This window comes from Gallinula chloropus (assembly GCF_964237585.1).
Source record: "Gallinula chloropus genome assembly, chromosome: 5".
NCBI classification, from domain to species: domain Eukaryota; kingdom Metazoa; phylum Chordata; class Aves; order Gruiformes; family Rallidae; genus Gallinula; species Gallinula chloropus.
In genome coordinates, this window is record NC_140090.1 from 60189364 (window position 1) to 60203779 (window position 14416).

General features: G+C 44.2%; 1 protein-coding gene across 7 annotated transcripts in view; it reads left to right on the top strand.

Annotated features, from left to right (window-relative positions):
* Nucleotides 1-1445: 1445 nt before the first annotated feature.
* Nucleotides 1446-14416, top strand: part of SORBS1 (sorbin and SH3 domain containing 1) — a gene marked incomplete at its 5' end in the record, with an annotated part of 89818 nt that continues 76847 nt past the window's right edge. For 6 of the 7 annotated variants that reach the window (XM_084265586.1, XM_084265589.1, XM_084265587.1 and 3 more), the window contains one exon: nucleotides 1446-1505. Coding sequence is in view for 1 of the 7 variants with exons in the window: in XM_084265585.1 (XP_084121711.1) it covers nucleotides 10951-10982 (32 nt within the window). Of the gene's footprint in view, nucleotides 1506-10950; nucleotides 10983-14416 lie in introns of those variants that run through there. The other variant, XM_084265585.1, reaches the window with a different exon arrangement.

Here is a 14416-nt window from a genome sequence, read left to right on the forward strand (position 1 = left end):
TTTGTTGAAAAACTATCCTGTTTTTTCTAGGTTCATAGTTTGGGATATTTTCAGGTCCTTAAAGAATTCTTGAGATTTGTAAAAAACATTGTATTATTGGAGCTCTGTGAGCATGTTCTGATTCCTGGACAAACTCCCTGAGAGATTTTACCTCTGACCCTTTATTTGTTCCATGTCATGTTTATGCCCCACCCGAACTGCCAGGAGGACATCTAACTGATGAGGCTTGGTCATACCAAGCCCTTGGATGTTCTGGTCTTGCATTATTTGTTGAAAGAAACCTTGATTCCACTCCTCTCAGCTTGAATAAAACACACATGAGAATTTTTTCAGTCATCCAGTGCAGGCATGTAACTTTGCTAGTTGGTCTCTTCAGGCTCTTTTTAAAGTTGTTGAATACAGAGAAGTATGAAGAAGGCAGTGCAGAGAGGGCTGTGTTGCCCTTTGGAAGAACCCTGCTCTCTGCTCAGTACTGAAGAAGCTTAGGGTGACTGGCCACTAGTTCAGCCTGATAAATGACATGATTAAAGTTGAGTGGTGTCAATACTTACCTTATAAATCAAACTGAAAAGACATCTCACTAAAGCCGGGCTGCTCTTAACGTTATTGAGTGAAACAATAAAGCTGTGCAGCCATCTATCAAATCAATGTCAAATCTAACCCTTTAGATTTAATATTGGGCTGGAGTTCAATAGTCACGTTTAGTAACTGTAATTGCATGCAAAAAAAAAAAGAAGTTCTCTGTGAATTCTGCCTCTGTGGCTATCTGTCTAGCTGTGTATCCGAACCAAGGAATTTGTCTGAAGACAACCTGTAGTGTATATCTACTACCTGCCTTGCCCTCTGAGGGTTTTTGTTTCCTGGCAGTGGGGAGTTACATCATGGGGCTGCTGTTACCCCTAGTTCCCAGCCCAGGCTCTGATTGGGACAAACCTATTTATGTGTCAGGGGTAGCTGTGTAAGATGTGTATTCACTTCTCTCTCTCTGCATTTTGCAAACCAGTATACTAAATTAAGCTGAAATCAGCAGTGATTTACATTAGTAAACGGACTGAAGGTTGTAGGCAGGCGTGAGTATTTCTGCTGTTCAGCTGTCCTTGCTGCTTGGGGGGCATCTCTAGCAGAAAGGCAGGAAAACGGATGTGGTTTCAGCCTTCCCTGGAGACAACTGTAAATATAATTTCTCACATAGGAAATGCTAGGATGCAGATCTGGTCAGTCTGCTGTTTATACTGACTGTGCTTCCTGCATGGTGGGCAAGGGGAATTACTTCCTCTAAAAGTAACGTTATTTCTGTGAATGGACAATTGCTTTGGTACAGCCCTCCCGGTAATTGTGTTGGCCAGCAGGACTAGTGGCAATAATAGCATTTTCTTCCTCTTTGACTTCTATAGGTATGTGCTGTTCTGTAGAAGTTGCATGTGAAGAGAAGACAGAGTGGAAGTCGCTGACAGAGGATCCTGTCCTTCTCAGCTGGGCCTGAAGAGTTCAGCCAGCTGACTGATGTGAGTACCCTGACAGGGATTAAGGATTAAGTTCACCTTTGCCACCATCAGTAACATTCCTTGTTTATTACCTGCCTTTGTGACATCCTGTTCTGTTTACTTTGTGCTGATGCCAGTAAATAATTTGTGCCTCAGTCTAGGTCAGAAACATTTGGAAGTAATGGGATTTTGGAACTGTAGGTTTTAGGTTGAGGACCGAAGTTTAGCAGTTGGCCTTGAATAGGCTACAAATCCGGGTTTAGCACTGGTGTTTGCCTGCATGGCAACAATGAACCCGATTCATTGCCTCTTCTGTAAGAAGCTACTGAGTTGAGTTTGATTGTGATTGAGGCTAAGGCTCTCATGTCAAGCTCTTGAGAACCCTTTTTCCCCTTAAGGTGACTGTGATATGGAGTCTGTTTGGGACCAGGAAGATGAAGGTCAAAACAGCAGTTACAGAAGACTGAATCTCTGGCAAATGTATGGCAAATACAACTTTTGGGCTACTTCTTTCTTTGTTTCTAAAAGGCTGAAACCATCAGAGGAGCAGTCTGTCCTGTCTCTCCCCTTCCTCGTTCTCTGCGCAGATGCACTAGTCGTCTCAAGTTTCAGCTCTTTATGATCATCTCAACTCCTTTCCTGTGTAGTGCTGTACCTGATATTTGTCTCCATTCCAGAGTCACATCTATACTGACATTATGATTCTCAAGGGTTCCCTATCTCTCTCTCCTTCAGTGATAGAGAGCCCTTCCAGTTAAGGCTGCATCAGTCTCTTGCATGCTGAATGTGTGGAGGCTTTTGTCAGCCTGACTGCACTGTGTCTTTTATAAACTAGTTCTCTCTAAGGAATGAAACTCCAAGCTGTCGGAGAGGAAGCTGGAGAAGCTTTTGGGATATATCAAGCCAAATTTTATGTCATTCTTCTCCTGCTGCCTTATATGCAAAAACACACAGACCCATCTGTTGGACTGGGACAATTACTTGGTCCCTTCTAGAGATGGGATGTTTTACAACAGGCCTGAATACTATCCTGTGCTTTGGCTGCAGAAGGGAGGGAAACTCTCACCCTTCAGTTTGACTTCTTCAGAGGGAAGGGAATGCAGTACTTGGTTCTCTTTCAGCCAGAAAGACACAACCAGGCATTGCCATTGCTCTGGAAAAAGAGCATCTCAAAAAAAGTCTTGATTCTCAGTAACATGCTTGTGAGTCACAGTGCCTCATGCTTGTTCTGTGGTGACCTGTGTCATTAACCAAGTGATGACATCTCCATCTTCCCTTATCCCTAGTGCCTGCTTAGTCCTACTGGCTGTCAAGTGACACCAAGGCATGGCACGGCACATCTGTACTTCAAGGAGTGTGCATAGCATTGAGTACCAGGGCCTGGGCAGCCCCTGTAGGAGTTTGAAGGAGAATGGCTTCCTCTTTAGTGTCTATTCCAGGTTCGGTGGAGATCAGAATTACTTTTTTTATATTACCCTTTTATATGAGATTAAATATTCACTTTTCTGTCATCTGTTGACTCTTTTACATTTGGGGGAGGCTCGTGGGAATACAGGGAAGTGCTGTGTACCACGCTATTTTGCATTTACTGTTTTTTAAGATCTAATTAAAACATGTTGGTTTTTAATATGACTTGCAATGTATGCTGCAGATCAACTATTCACTTCAGACCTTTAGTCCAGGCATCTGGCACTTAGTAGAGACAAAACTGTTTCAGGACTGACAAGCTGGACCAAAGGAGGGGAGTTGGACATACCTGGCCCGTGCACCAGAAAACAAAGTAAATCTGGGGAGGTACAGTGGGGAAATACCCTTAGTGCATGCAGAGTCTGTTGCAGACGTTGCTGAACAGTTGCTGTTCTCACTGATGGCCAGATTTCCTAGGGCTTGCTGGTCAGTAGCCTCTGCCTTACTCAGTTTTCTAAATTCATTTTTTCAAGAGAAGGCTGAAGGTTACTCAGCCAGGCTGCTGTAAGGTGTAACAAGTCCTTCACTATGCCCCCTGGGGACAAAGCAGGATGTCTTCTAGAAGAAGGCATTACCCAGAATGTCATTTTAGCTCCAGCTGGCTGGTCTCACAGCTCCACACCCACTCTGCCTATCTCAGACCATAAAAGAGGTTTAAATGGTGCAGCACTCTGTCAGAAACCAGGGTAGTAACAGTGGGAGTGAACTTACAAAAGTAAGAAGAAGGAATTTTCATTTTTTCCATTGAACTTTTGGGAACAGATGGGGAGTCAATGAGGCAGAGATGCTGTAAGGGACAGTATGTTTCAAATGTTTTCCTTAATGTCTTCCCAATCTGCTCAAAGATTTGTAGCACCTGCCTGTGTGGTACAGGGCAGTTAGTATGGGATATGAAAACTTCAATGCCACTGGGCCTCCAGAGGTGGATGTTCCCCAAGGTTTGTTGTGATGTGGTTCTTTTGGGCTAAGGAAATTTTGACACAAAAGGTCATGAGAGAAGCTCATGGCCTGATGGGCAACATCTTTGTTTACTGCAATCTGAGTCACTACAGTGAAGGGTCTGGACTTTCTGGATAGAGACAACGACCCAGAAGCATCTTGACTGAGCCCGTTACTGATGCTATAGGCCAGCCCTGCCTCTCTAAATGACCAGTGTTTTGTGTTGTTTATTTTAATCTGGTTAGAAGCCAAGAAGAATCTAATCAGAGCCCAGCAGTGCACCAAGCAGCAGTCATTATCATTACTTAGTCATCCAGTTGCTGTTTCTTTGCTCTGACAAGAAATGATGTGGTGGGAGGGGATGAGAGAAGATCCGCTTTTTGTCTTTGTTGCCCTGAAGAGGTTCAAGCATGTTTCTTTTCAATACACCTGTACCCAAATGTTGCCCTTAACGGACAGATTTCAAGAGGCTTTCAAAACACCATGGCAGCTACAGTTTGAGGAAGAAGAATCAGTGAGAAGGGGGAACTTAACTCTCAAAAGCAATGTCTATGAAATATGATTACTCTAGCTGGCTTTCACAGTTATAAATGTAACTGGTTAATAATTCCAGCCAGCTGGCCAAGTTAGAGGCAAATCCACATTTCTGCTCAGCCTGTTGTTTTGGGATCTCTACTTATTAAGGCAAACACAGCAAGTACATTGGGCAGAACTGCTGGGACTTAATTTCCATGACTGCCCAAGCTTGTCCACTGGAAGATATGTTGCTTCTTTTGGCTCTGTAGCTCTGTTCCTGGAGAACAGAGGATCAGTTGTGGGTAGCCTGATTTGATATTCACTTGTCTTTAGCGATTAGGGTGCGAGGAAAAGCGTTGGAGGAAAATACTGAGATGGAGAAAGAACACAGTCTGAATGTTCTTTGCTGCCTCTGCTAGTTCCTTTCTTCATTGCACTGCTACCTCTCCTTTTTTTACCCTCTACAACCTACCAAATCACTGCCATTGGAAGAGGCAGTAAGCTCAAGTGCTGGCTCAGAAATTATACTAAATATCTGAGTATTTTGAGTTTGAAGAAAAATAAGACAATTTTACAATAATCAGCTTTATTGCATGTCATAGAGGAGATTATTTTGTCCTGACTGTACCTTAAGGTTAATTTAATCATAGGATCACAGAATGGTAGGGGTTGCAAGGGACCTGTAGAGATCATGTAGTCCAGCTCCCTGGCTAAAGCTGGATCACCTAGAGCAGGCTGCTCAGATCACATAGAATGGTTTGGATTGGAAGGGGCCTTAAAGATCATCTAGTTGCAACCCCCCTGCTACGAGCAGGGACACCCTCCACTAGACCAGGTTGCCCAAAGCCACATCCAACCTGGCCTTGAACTCTTCCATGGACGGAAGCTCTACAGCACAAAGGTTGAGAGCACTGGTAAACAGCTAGCAGCATTCCAAAAGCTTTTAATATTGATTAGGCTGCATTCTGTTACCTTCACAATCAGCAGAACCTTCTCATTGAATGCGGTACTGGTTGGATCAATAAGGATGCCTCTGGCCTCAACTAGTTATATGAAGTGCCACTGATGGTCAGCTGTAGTAGAGGAACAGTGCCTGGGCTCTTCTGCCACACACAGTCCAGTGATCATTGAGCACAATCCTTGTGTCCCATGCCCCTGTTTGGCACATACGCTATAAATCACAGCGTGCAAGTTTTTCTTCTGTTCTGCGTGAGTGTAAGTGGTGGCAGTACAGGGTACAAAGAACTAGAGATGCTTATGTGCAGGGGAGAACACGTTTGCTTGACTGCATGCTGTAACTGCCATTAATTTCATTAGGACTTGGGTAGGCATAGTTGAGCCCTAGGGTTTTCCCTTGTAGTGTTGTATTTAGCAGGTCCTGAATTCCACAAAATTGCTTGGACCAAGGCCAGCAACTGTTCAAGGTAGATGGGCAAGGTTATACTTTATTTCGTGCATGAGAGTTTAAATAGGTCAGCAGAACAGTGGGAGCTGGGAGAAACTTCTAGTCAGGTAACTGCTAAACAGCTGATCACTCCCAGCTTGTGTTGGTGTGAAGCAGCGTGTTCCAGCTCCTGCTGAGTTCTTCATCAGTAGAAGGCAGCAGTGGGAGCCGTGTCCCTCACAGAGGTCTACTTAAGATGCCACAGATCCCAAATCCTGGCAAACTGTGATCAAACCAGGGAGCAATTTTTCCATTTTAAATGAGGACTGCCAGCCTACAGCATATCCTTTATCTCCAACAGCTAGAAGGGACACTGGTTCTTCAGTAAGGAAGCCAAATGATGTGTTAGCTTTTCTCAGCTGATTGAGAAACTTTTCTAGCCGTTTGTCTTGTAGCCTGTGTTGTTCTCTGTATCCTTAGCAGGTTATGTGCTGTCACTAGCTTAATGCATGTGTTATTGCCACAAGGGTTAGCCCTTAACTTCTGCCCTGCAGACTTGCTCCTACTGGCAGATTAAGTTCCTATCTAGAGCTCTTAAAAGGCCTGTATACTGAGTCTTGCTCCATCTTTGGTGACAGTCTGAACCCCTTCATGTCATGCAGACTCTGCTTCCTGAGTCCTGTGTCATTGTACTAAGCTGTCTGGAAGCAGTATTTTATTCTGTGGTGGCACTGGTTCCCACAGCTTTCAGCTGGGGAGGATCTAAGCTGCAGAGTACAGTCTGAGGTATCCAAGGGGATCTGGGTGTTGGGAGCTTTGGAGTAAGCTAGGGTTCATCTCTGGTAGCAGGGAGGGTCCTGTAAAACTATCCTAACCACAGCCTGGGTGGCTGTTTTGTAACAGAGCAGATGCTACAGCCCAGCAGGGCGAGTATGCAGGGTGAATGAGTTTGTGCTCATTCATGGAACTGGGTGGAACTCTAGCAGCAGCATGTTATCTTGATTAAGTTCTGTTTTGCAATTTAAACCCCAGAACTTGGAGGGAACTGAGCTAAAAACACAAGCATGATGTAAATTTGTTTGCCTTCCTCCTCCACTTGCAGAACCACATAAGCTCAGTCACTTTCGCTCAGCATTTCCAGAACCTATCTAAATACCTCCTTTTCTAAACTGCATGTCACAGCACCTCTTTGACCTCTTTTGGTGGCTAGAAAGCCTAGCCCCACGGCATATTGGGGGCATAGAACAACTAGTATGGCTGTGGGACATTTATCGAAACAGAAAACCCGTGTGGGTAGTGCACCAAACTTTCCAAGCTAGCTTGTAAGAGGAACAGCCTACTCCATTCAGTGAAAGAATTTATGACTTTGATAGCGAAAGGATGACCTGAAAAACAACCAAGCCATGTGGCCATGCAGCCATGCAAAGCTTGTTGCCTAGTTCTCCCTTCACACAAGTGGAATAGCAAATTCGGTGGAAATTCAGTTTTCCATCCAAGTGGTGGTCTGTCGTAGAAACTCCGCCCTTCTTGCCAAAGTGCGTGAAGGTTGTTTTTGCAAAGACTAGGAAGTTTCAGACCCAATCCTTGACCTGAACTTTCCTAAGTTTGGACCTGAGTCAGCCCTTGGATCCTTCCGTATTTTGCCTCTCCCTAGGTGCCATTCTTTGGTTTGCTAGCTGTTATTTTTACAGTATGATTTCTACTCTCTCAACATTTTAATCATGGTCATTTTTATTACCTGAAGACAAACTATCAGAGGCTTGTTTATAAACCCCTGCTATACAGCAAGCAGGGCTTCCAGCTGATGCTCTCATGTGATCCATGCTCCGCAACAGACATGAAGGAGATCAAGGAGGTAATCTTCAGGTGGTGAGGGAGGTCCCCTGTTGCGTACTGTTGTACAAACAAGCATGTTTCAAGTAACTGGAGCTTGTGATGACTACACAGAATACTTTGGACAAAGTTGTGGGGCTTTTTGTTGGCTTTCCTGGTTTGTTTTGGAGAACAGGATGGAGTTTTTGCTGGTTTGTTGTTTTGCAGTGTTTTTTGCAGAGAGGATGGTAGAGTCTGACCATTTAAAACATACTGTTTTCCATCATCGTTTAGTCTGCTAATATGTCTGAAATAACCCTCTTCCTTCTCCACCTAAACCAAACACACCTGGTTTTAAGGGGGATGCAGTCTAAACCTAGATTCAGGGCTGAATTTTTAATTTTGCTGGAGAAAGTGAAATTAAACCCCAGATGCACGCTCCTCAGAGTTAGATTTTTGGGACGTGGTAGTAATTGTGAGCTTGGGAAGCCTTTGTTTATTCTAATTAGAGCTACCAGAAGCATGTTCACACTGGTGGGTTGGTCTTGAATGAAGCAAGATAAAGCAGCATTTTCCAATCTCTTCTAGCCCCTTAGCCAGCACACCAAGTCAGAATTGTGCTAACAGTTAAATGCTTCATTGCTGGGAGGTAAGTATTGGGATGCTAAAAGGAGGATTGGGGAGGAAAAAGGAGAGCTACTGTGGCTTGCAGAATCCCAGTCAGTATTTCACACTGCATCAATATTGGTGGTTTACATGTGTAGGTATTTGAAGACCTTGGTTCTGTGTCCTTCAGTAACATTTTACTGAGAGAATCTGAAGTTAGAGTAAGCGTTCATCCACACCGTAACCTTTGCTCTACGCCCTTCTGCAATCAGCAGCTCTTGCCATCTGTGTTGCTTTCTAGGTCTTGTTTGAATGCTGAGATGCTCACCTTGCAATAATTTTCAGTGCAGTTTTTTCAGTCGCTGAGTTTGGCAGCAGATCAGTGCCTGTACATGCCTATTTGAGGAATCAAAATCCACAGACCAGCCGAAGACAAAGACACTCAGGAGTGAAAGTCATGAAAGTCAGCAGTGCTTGGTCCACTGGTGGCTGTGGTTTGGTGACAGAGGGGACAGTACCAAGAGGTTTAGAATCACACAATTGTTTATGTTCAAAAAGATCTTTAAGTCCAATGGTTAACCTAGCACTGCCAAGTTCACTACTAAAACCTGTCCCTAAGCACTGCATCTCTACATTTTAAATACCTCCAGGGATGGCAACTCAACCACTTCCCTGGGCAGCCTGTTCCAATGCTTGACACCCTTTTGGTGAACTTTTTTTCCCCTAATATCCAATGTAAACCTCCCTTGGCACAACTTGAGGCCAGTTTCTCTCATCCTATCACTTATTACTTGCGAAAAGAGACTAACACCAACCAGGTTAAAACCTCCTTTCAGGCAGTTGCAGAGAGCAGTAAGGTCTCCCCTCACCTTCCTTTACTCCAGGCTAAGCAACCCTTGTTTCCTTAGCTGCTCCTCCTAAGACTTCTGCTTCAGATACTACACCAGTTTTGCTGCCCTTCCTTCAACGCACCTCAATGTCTTTCTTGTCGTGAGAGGCCCAAAACTGAACACAGTATTCAAGGTGCAGCCTCACCAGTGCTGGGGACAATCGCTTCCCTAGTGCTGTTGGCTGCAATATTTTTGACACAAGCCAGGATGCTGTTGACCTTGGCCACCTGGACTGTTGATCAACACTCTCAGGTCCTTTTCTGCCAGGCAGCTTTCCAGCCACCCTTCCCCAAGACTCTAGCACTACATAAGGTTGTGACTCAAGTGTAGGACCCATACTCAGCCTTGTTGAACATCATACCATTGCCTTCAGCCCACTGATCTAGCCAGTCCTGATTCCTCTGTAGAACCTTCCTAGCCTCCAGCAGATCAACACACCCACCCAGATTGCTGTCTTCTGTAAACTGACAGAGGGTGCACTCAGTCACCTCATCCAGATTATTAATAAATACTAAATAGAACTGGTCTCAATACTGAGCCCTGGGGAACACCACTTGAGGACAGCCACCAACTGGATTTAACTCCATTCACCACAATTCTTTGAGTCTGACCATCCAGACATTTTTTTTTAGCCTGTGAAGAGTACACCCATCCAAGCCATGAGCAGACAGCTTCTCCAGAATAATGCTGTGGGAAACAGTGTGAAATGCTTTGCTAAAGTCCAGGCAGACAACATCCACAGCCTTTTCCTCATCCACTAAGTCACTCACATTGCCATAGGACTTCAGGTGAGTTAAGCAGGACCTGCCTTTCATGAACGCATGCTGACTGGGCCTGATCACCTGGTTGTCTTGTATGTCCTGTCCTCTATGTGCTGACACTTGAGGGTCTCTTTCACTTTTAAGTATTATTATTATTTTTTCCACTATTAAGCATCTACTTGGTCTTACAAGAACCAACCTCAGAGCTCTGATTGCAGGAAATCTTAGTACCAGTCATTTGTTCTGTAGTCATTCACCGTGAAAGGAAGGGTGATCCTGTGCTGCTACTCACCTTCCTTACCAACCAGCTGCCTGAGCCTGGGGATGTGTGAGTGAACCCTCACTTTCCTAAAAGCTGGCACCACCTCCACTCCAGTGTAAGTCTTAGGCTGCTGACAGGGAAGCCAGGCTGCACTGTGGTGGGGACATCACTCTAGGGTCACCCTGGTACAGCTTGTGGCTTAAAAGATCCTTTGATGCCTGTTACAATGCCAGTGGAGTGGGCATATAATATGTAATAGCCATGCAAGCCATTAGTTCCTCTTTGTGTTGTGTCAGGTATTTATGCTACAAATCTCAGCTGCCAAGTGCAGAAACTTCAGCTGCCTCTTCAGCTCCTACCCATTGCAATAGGATCTGTCACATCCATTGCTAATGAAAATATCCCTTCCTCGAAAAGCAGATGCCATCTGGTTTAATGAAATAAAAAAAACCCAATGCTTTTCTGAGTACTTTCCCAGTACTGTCATGGAGTGTCTCCTCCAATCTTTCTCTCTGTCCTTTCCCCAGGTCCAGCGCTATAGGAAGTGTCACTGTCTTTTGTGATGACAGTGGCAGGGGAGTGACAGGCAGGCTGGGTGGGGGTGGCTGATGGTGAGCAAGCCTAAGTGACAGGATGGGGTGACTAAGAACCAAGTGGCTAATTAAAGCACAGCAGTAGGAGGAGCAAATTGTTTAAGGGTGCCAGAGAGAGAGAGATGCCTCCACAAATTTCTTGTTACACCTCAGCAGCCAAGTGACTGGGCAACACAGTGAAAGATTTTCTTAACTCTTTTGTGCCTCTTATGGCATGAAATCAAGGGGCTGAGAAAATGACACCATTAACTGAAAAGGCTGAATCAAGGTAAGGACACTGGTATGATTTTAGTCATAGTTAGCCAAAACTAGCCCTCCTACAGGTACTGTGAACTGACCTCCCAGGACTTTACATGGTCTTATGCTAATGTGCACTGAGTGGGTAGGTCTGTTGGGGTGGTACACACTGATTTTCACATTGCTTCTTTCATTCTGATAGGTATTTCTCATTGCTGCTTGGAAAGAGAGGAGATAGTATGGTAGTTGTTACATGGGCTTGTGTTCTCTTTAAGGGAAATGGGCAGGTCTTTGCCTCCTTACATTAGTGACTGGTCTTTCTACTGACTTATTTTTAAGAGGAGGGATTGAAAGCAATTCCTGAATGCTGATTCTGAGGCAGTTGCTAAAATGAAAGTGATGAGAACGGATGTGAAGTTCTCAGCAATATGTGAATTTGGTTACCTGAGGCTGGAGGAGTCCGAGGGAAGTGAAGATGAGGAGTGGCTTCTGGAATGTAACTTTCTGCTATTTCTGGAGATGCTTTGAATGTCAAATTCGTGCTTAACCCAGCAGTTTGGTTTTCTTGGTCTTTTCCATACTGAGTAGTGGAACAGTCACTGTGTTCTTCTAGGTGACTTTAGAGGCAGCACAGTCCAAAAAGGTTATCAGGCCAGCACTCCAGCCTGAATTCCCTGGCAGGCACAGGTTTGCTGTCTGCCCTTGGATGTGTAACGGTGATCAGCCTTCTGAGTTTTGCTGGGCCCCTTTTATACCTGATACTCAGGTAGACGAATCAGCTCCCTGGCAATTTTTAAAATTTGCCTACGGATTGCAAAGGCTAAGGAGAATGACTGTCTAATTTCAGCTTGCATCCCTAGGTTTGTCAGTGGTGTGTAGGAGCTATTGTATGCCTAGCTCCCCATTTGCACTGGCTAGACTTAGCTTTATGTTGTTACCCTGAGCTCATTGTGGTTGTGTGTAAATGAGACCGCTTCTCAAACTGGCTTTGCTTATCCTGAAAATACAAAAAACAACCTGTAAGACTGATACATGCACCTTTTTACACTGTGTCAGTTCAGCTGATTTTTTATGTTGCATAGAATAGAGGCCCAAATCTTCCATCTCTGCATAAAATCAGAATATCGCCTATATACCTTGAAAAGTATTAGCTGTGACTTAGTGAGTGTTTATGCAGAGCTTCAAAACAGCTAGTGCTAGCAGATTAAATTAATGTGTGGTGTGATTGCCACAGTGAACACTCATTAATGCCTGTGCAATCCCTCTGCCTTACACAACTAGGAATCTTGGGAAGTGTCTGGGATAGTGTAAGGTGGTCTCTAGCATTGAAGTGTCTGGTTTATATGTCAGAGGTGCATCAGAATCTTCTCTCTACTCTCATTTTTGTGAAATATTTGTAATCTGGATTTGAACTTTGTGACACTAGTCAATCTCTAATTAGTATTTCTGCTTAATGCAACTTAATATTTACTACTTCACTGTTTGAGAGTGTGTGAAAGAGGTGAAGACAGCCTTTTTAGTCTTTGTTATACAAAATCATACAATAGAAGCTGCTGGATGACGTTAGATGATCTAATTGATCATACTCACAGAATGCCATTCACTGTAGTAAATGTGATGTAGTGTTTGTGTCTCTCAGTCCTGCAGTCAGCTGAATGGATCCATTGTTATACATAATTAGGGCTTCTAGAATTTGGGTCTGTTTATTTAGAGCAATTGTTCTGCAGAGGCACAAGTGGCCGGATATCAGAGGTGTACAGAGAGTTATGTGCAGTATGCAGAGCACCTCAGCTGCGTGGCTTTTACAAGTGGTCTTAAAACAGCTTGAACTCAATGAATCTTCTATTTCTTCCGGCTGAAGTATAAAAGCAGCATCCGCTCGCTAGGTGCGGTCATTGCAGATTGTCTGGAAGATTTCCCTTTCACAAAAAGGTGAATCTGGTCTAATTGAATTAATTACCCCTTAACTCTTAATAAATCCCAATTTCAGTAGTTACATGCTCCCTGCCCAAATTCCTGTATGAGTCTCAGTTGAGTTAAATGCCCTGAGCAGTGCCGGGTTGCAGTGTGCTGTTAAATCATTTGGCTTTCCCTCTGGAGTGAGCGGCCTGAGCGCAGTGCCCAGTGAGCTCCCTTGTACAGGATGCACAGCCGCTGTTTCTGAAGTGCCTCTCTCTGTGGGGTGTCAGTATACGTATCACAGATGAATATGAGCAGAAATCCTGCTGCTCTCAATTGCTGTGCCTTGTATCTCCTGCTAAGATGCATATAAGATTTCTATTTAAAATATCCTGTACACTTTTATTTTTCTTTGTGAAGTTTTAAAATATTGGTGTGAGCTGCTTGGTCACGTGGGTGTGGCAGAAAGACGTTTGTTTCCTTACCAGACACAAATGATACATGGGCCACAGCTACTGTCACCATGATCTCAGCCATCGAATACAAAAAACAGAAGGGTGGTCATGACAGTCTGGAGGAAGTCAAAGCCTGGTTACAATGTATAGAAAATCTATTGTGATGAGAAGTGGTTTTGACTGTAAGGCTACTGATAAGAGCAGTTAACTTATCCAGAGGGAACTGGTGATGCACTGCATGTCAAGTTACTCTTCTGTCTGCTCTGTGCCAAAGGACCCTTTGGAAGGCTCTTTTCCAAGCCACATGTCTGTTGCAGAGCAGGAGGTTGATGGCTCAAGCAGGAGCCACGTTGTATCCCCACATCCCTGCAGGTTAAAGTCATTGTCACTTAATGTTCATGGGTTCATGTGAAACTATTCCAGTCTGTTTCTTTGCAGGGATGTCCCTCAGACACCAAATCACTATCTGAACTAGCCCTGACCGTAACAGTTTTGAGTAAACAGGCCAGAATTAGAATGCACCAAAACACCTTGCTTTTTAGCTGTAGGTTTTGCATTGTGGTTCTCTGCCATTAAGCAGAATTTAGACTTTGGACTGCCAACCTTGTAAAATCTTCCTCGGTTTGCCAGATTTTAATGAGATAGGTGACAACATGCAGACCAGTTGTTTTTGAAATGCTTGCTTACAGGCTTTGGAAATGAAGATGCAGAGGTATAATGGCTTTCTAGAAACGTGCAGACGGGGGTGAGCACAAGGAGGAAGAGCTGCTTAAACAGAGAAATTGTGTTGGTGCAAAATGATTTATCTGTAGCTGTTCATGAATTAAATTTAGGTCGCAAATCAGAAACAGCACGCAAGCCGTAAGAGGAATGAGTTCTGGAGCAGGCTTCCAGGAGGAGCAGTGGAGGCAGGAAACCTTACCAGTTTTAAGCTGGAACATGAAATGTTCTTGCACAGGATTGTATGACACAGTTGCCTGCAATAGCATGGGAGTAGGCCTGATGACCCAGAAGATCTTTTTCTCTGGCCCCTGCTCCAAAAGTGTGACCTTGAACTGAGATAACTCAGGTTGCAGCTAAACTTTGTTTACTCTGAAGTTGATGACTGTAA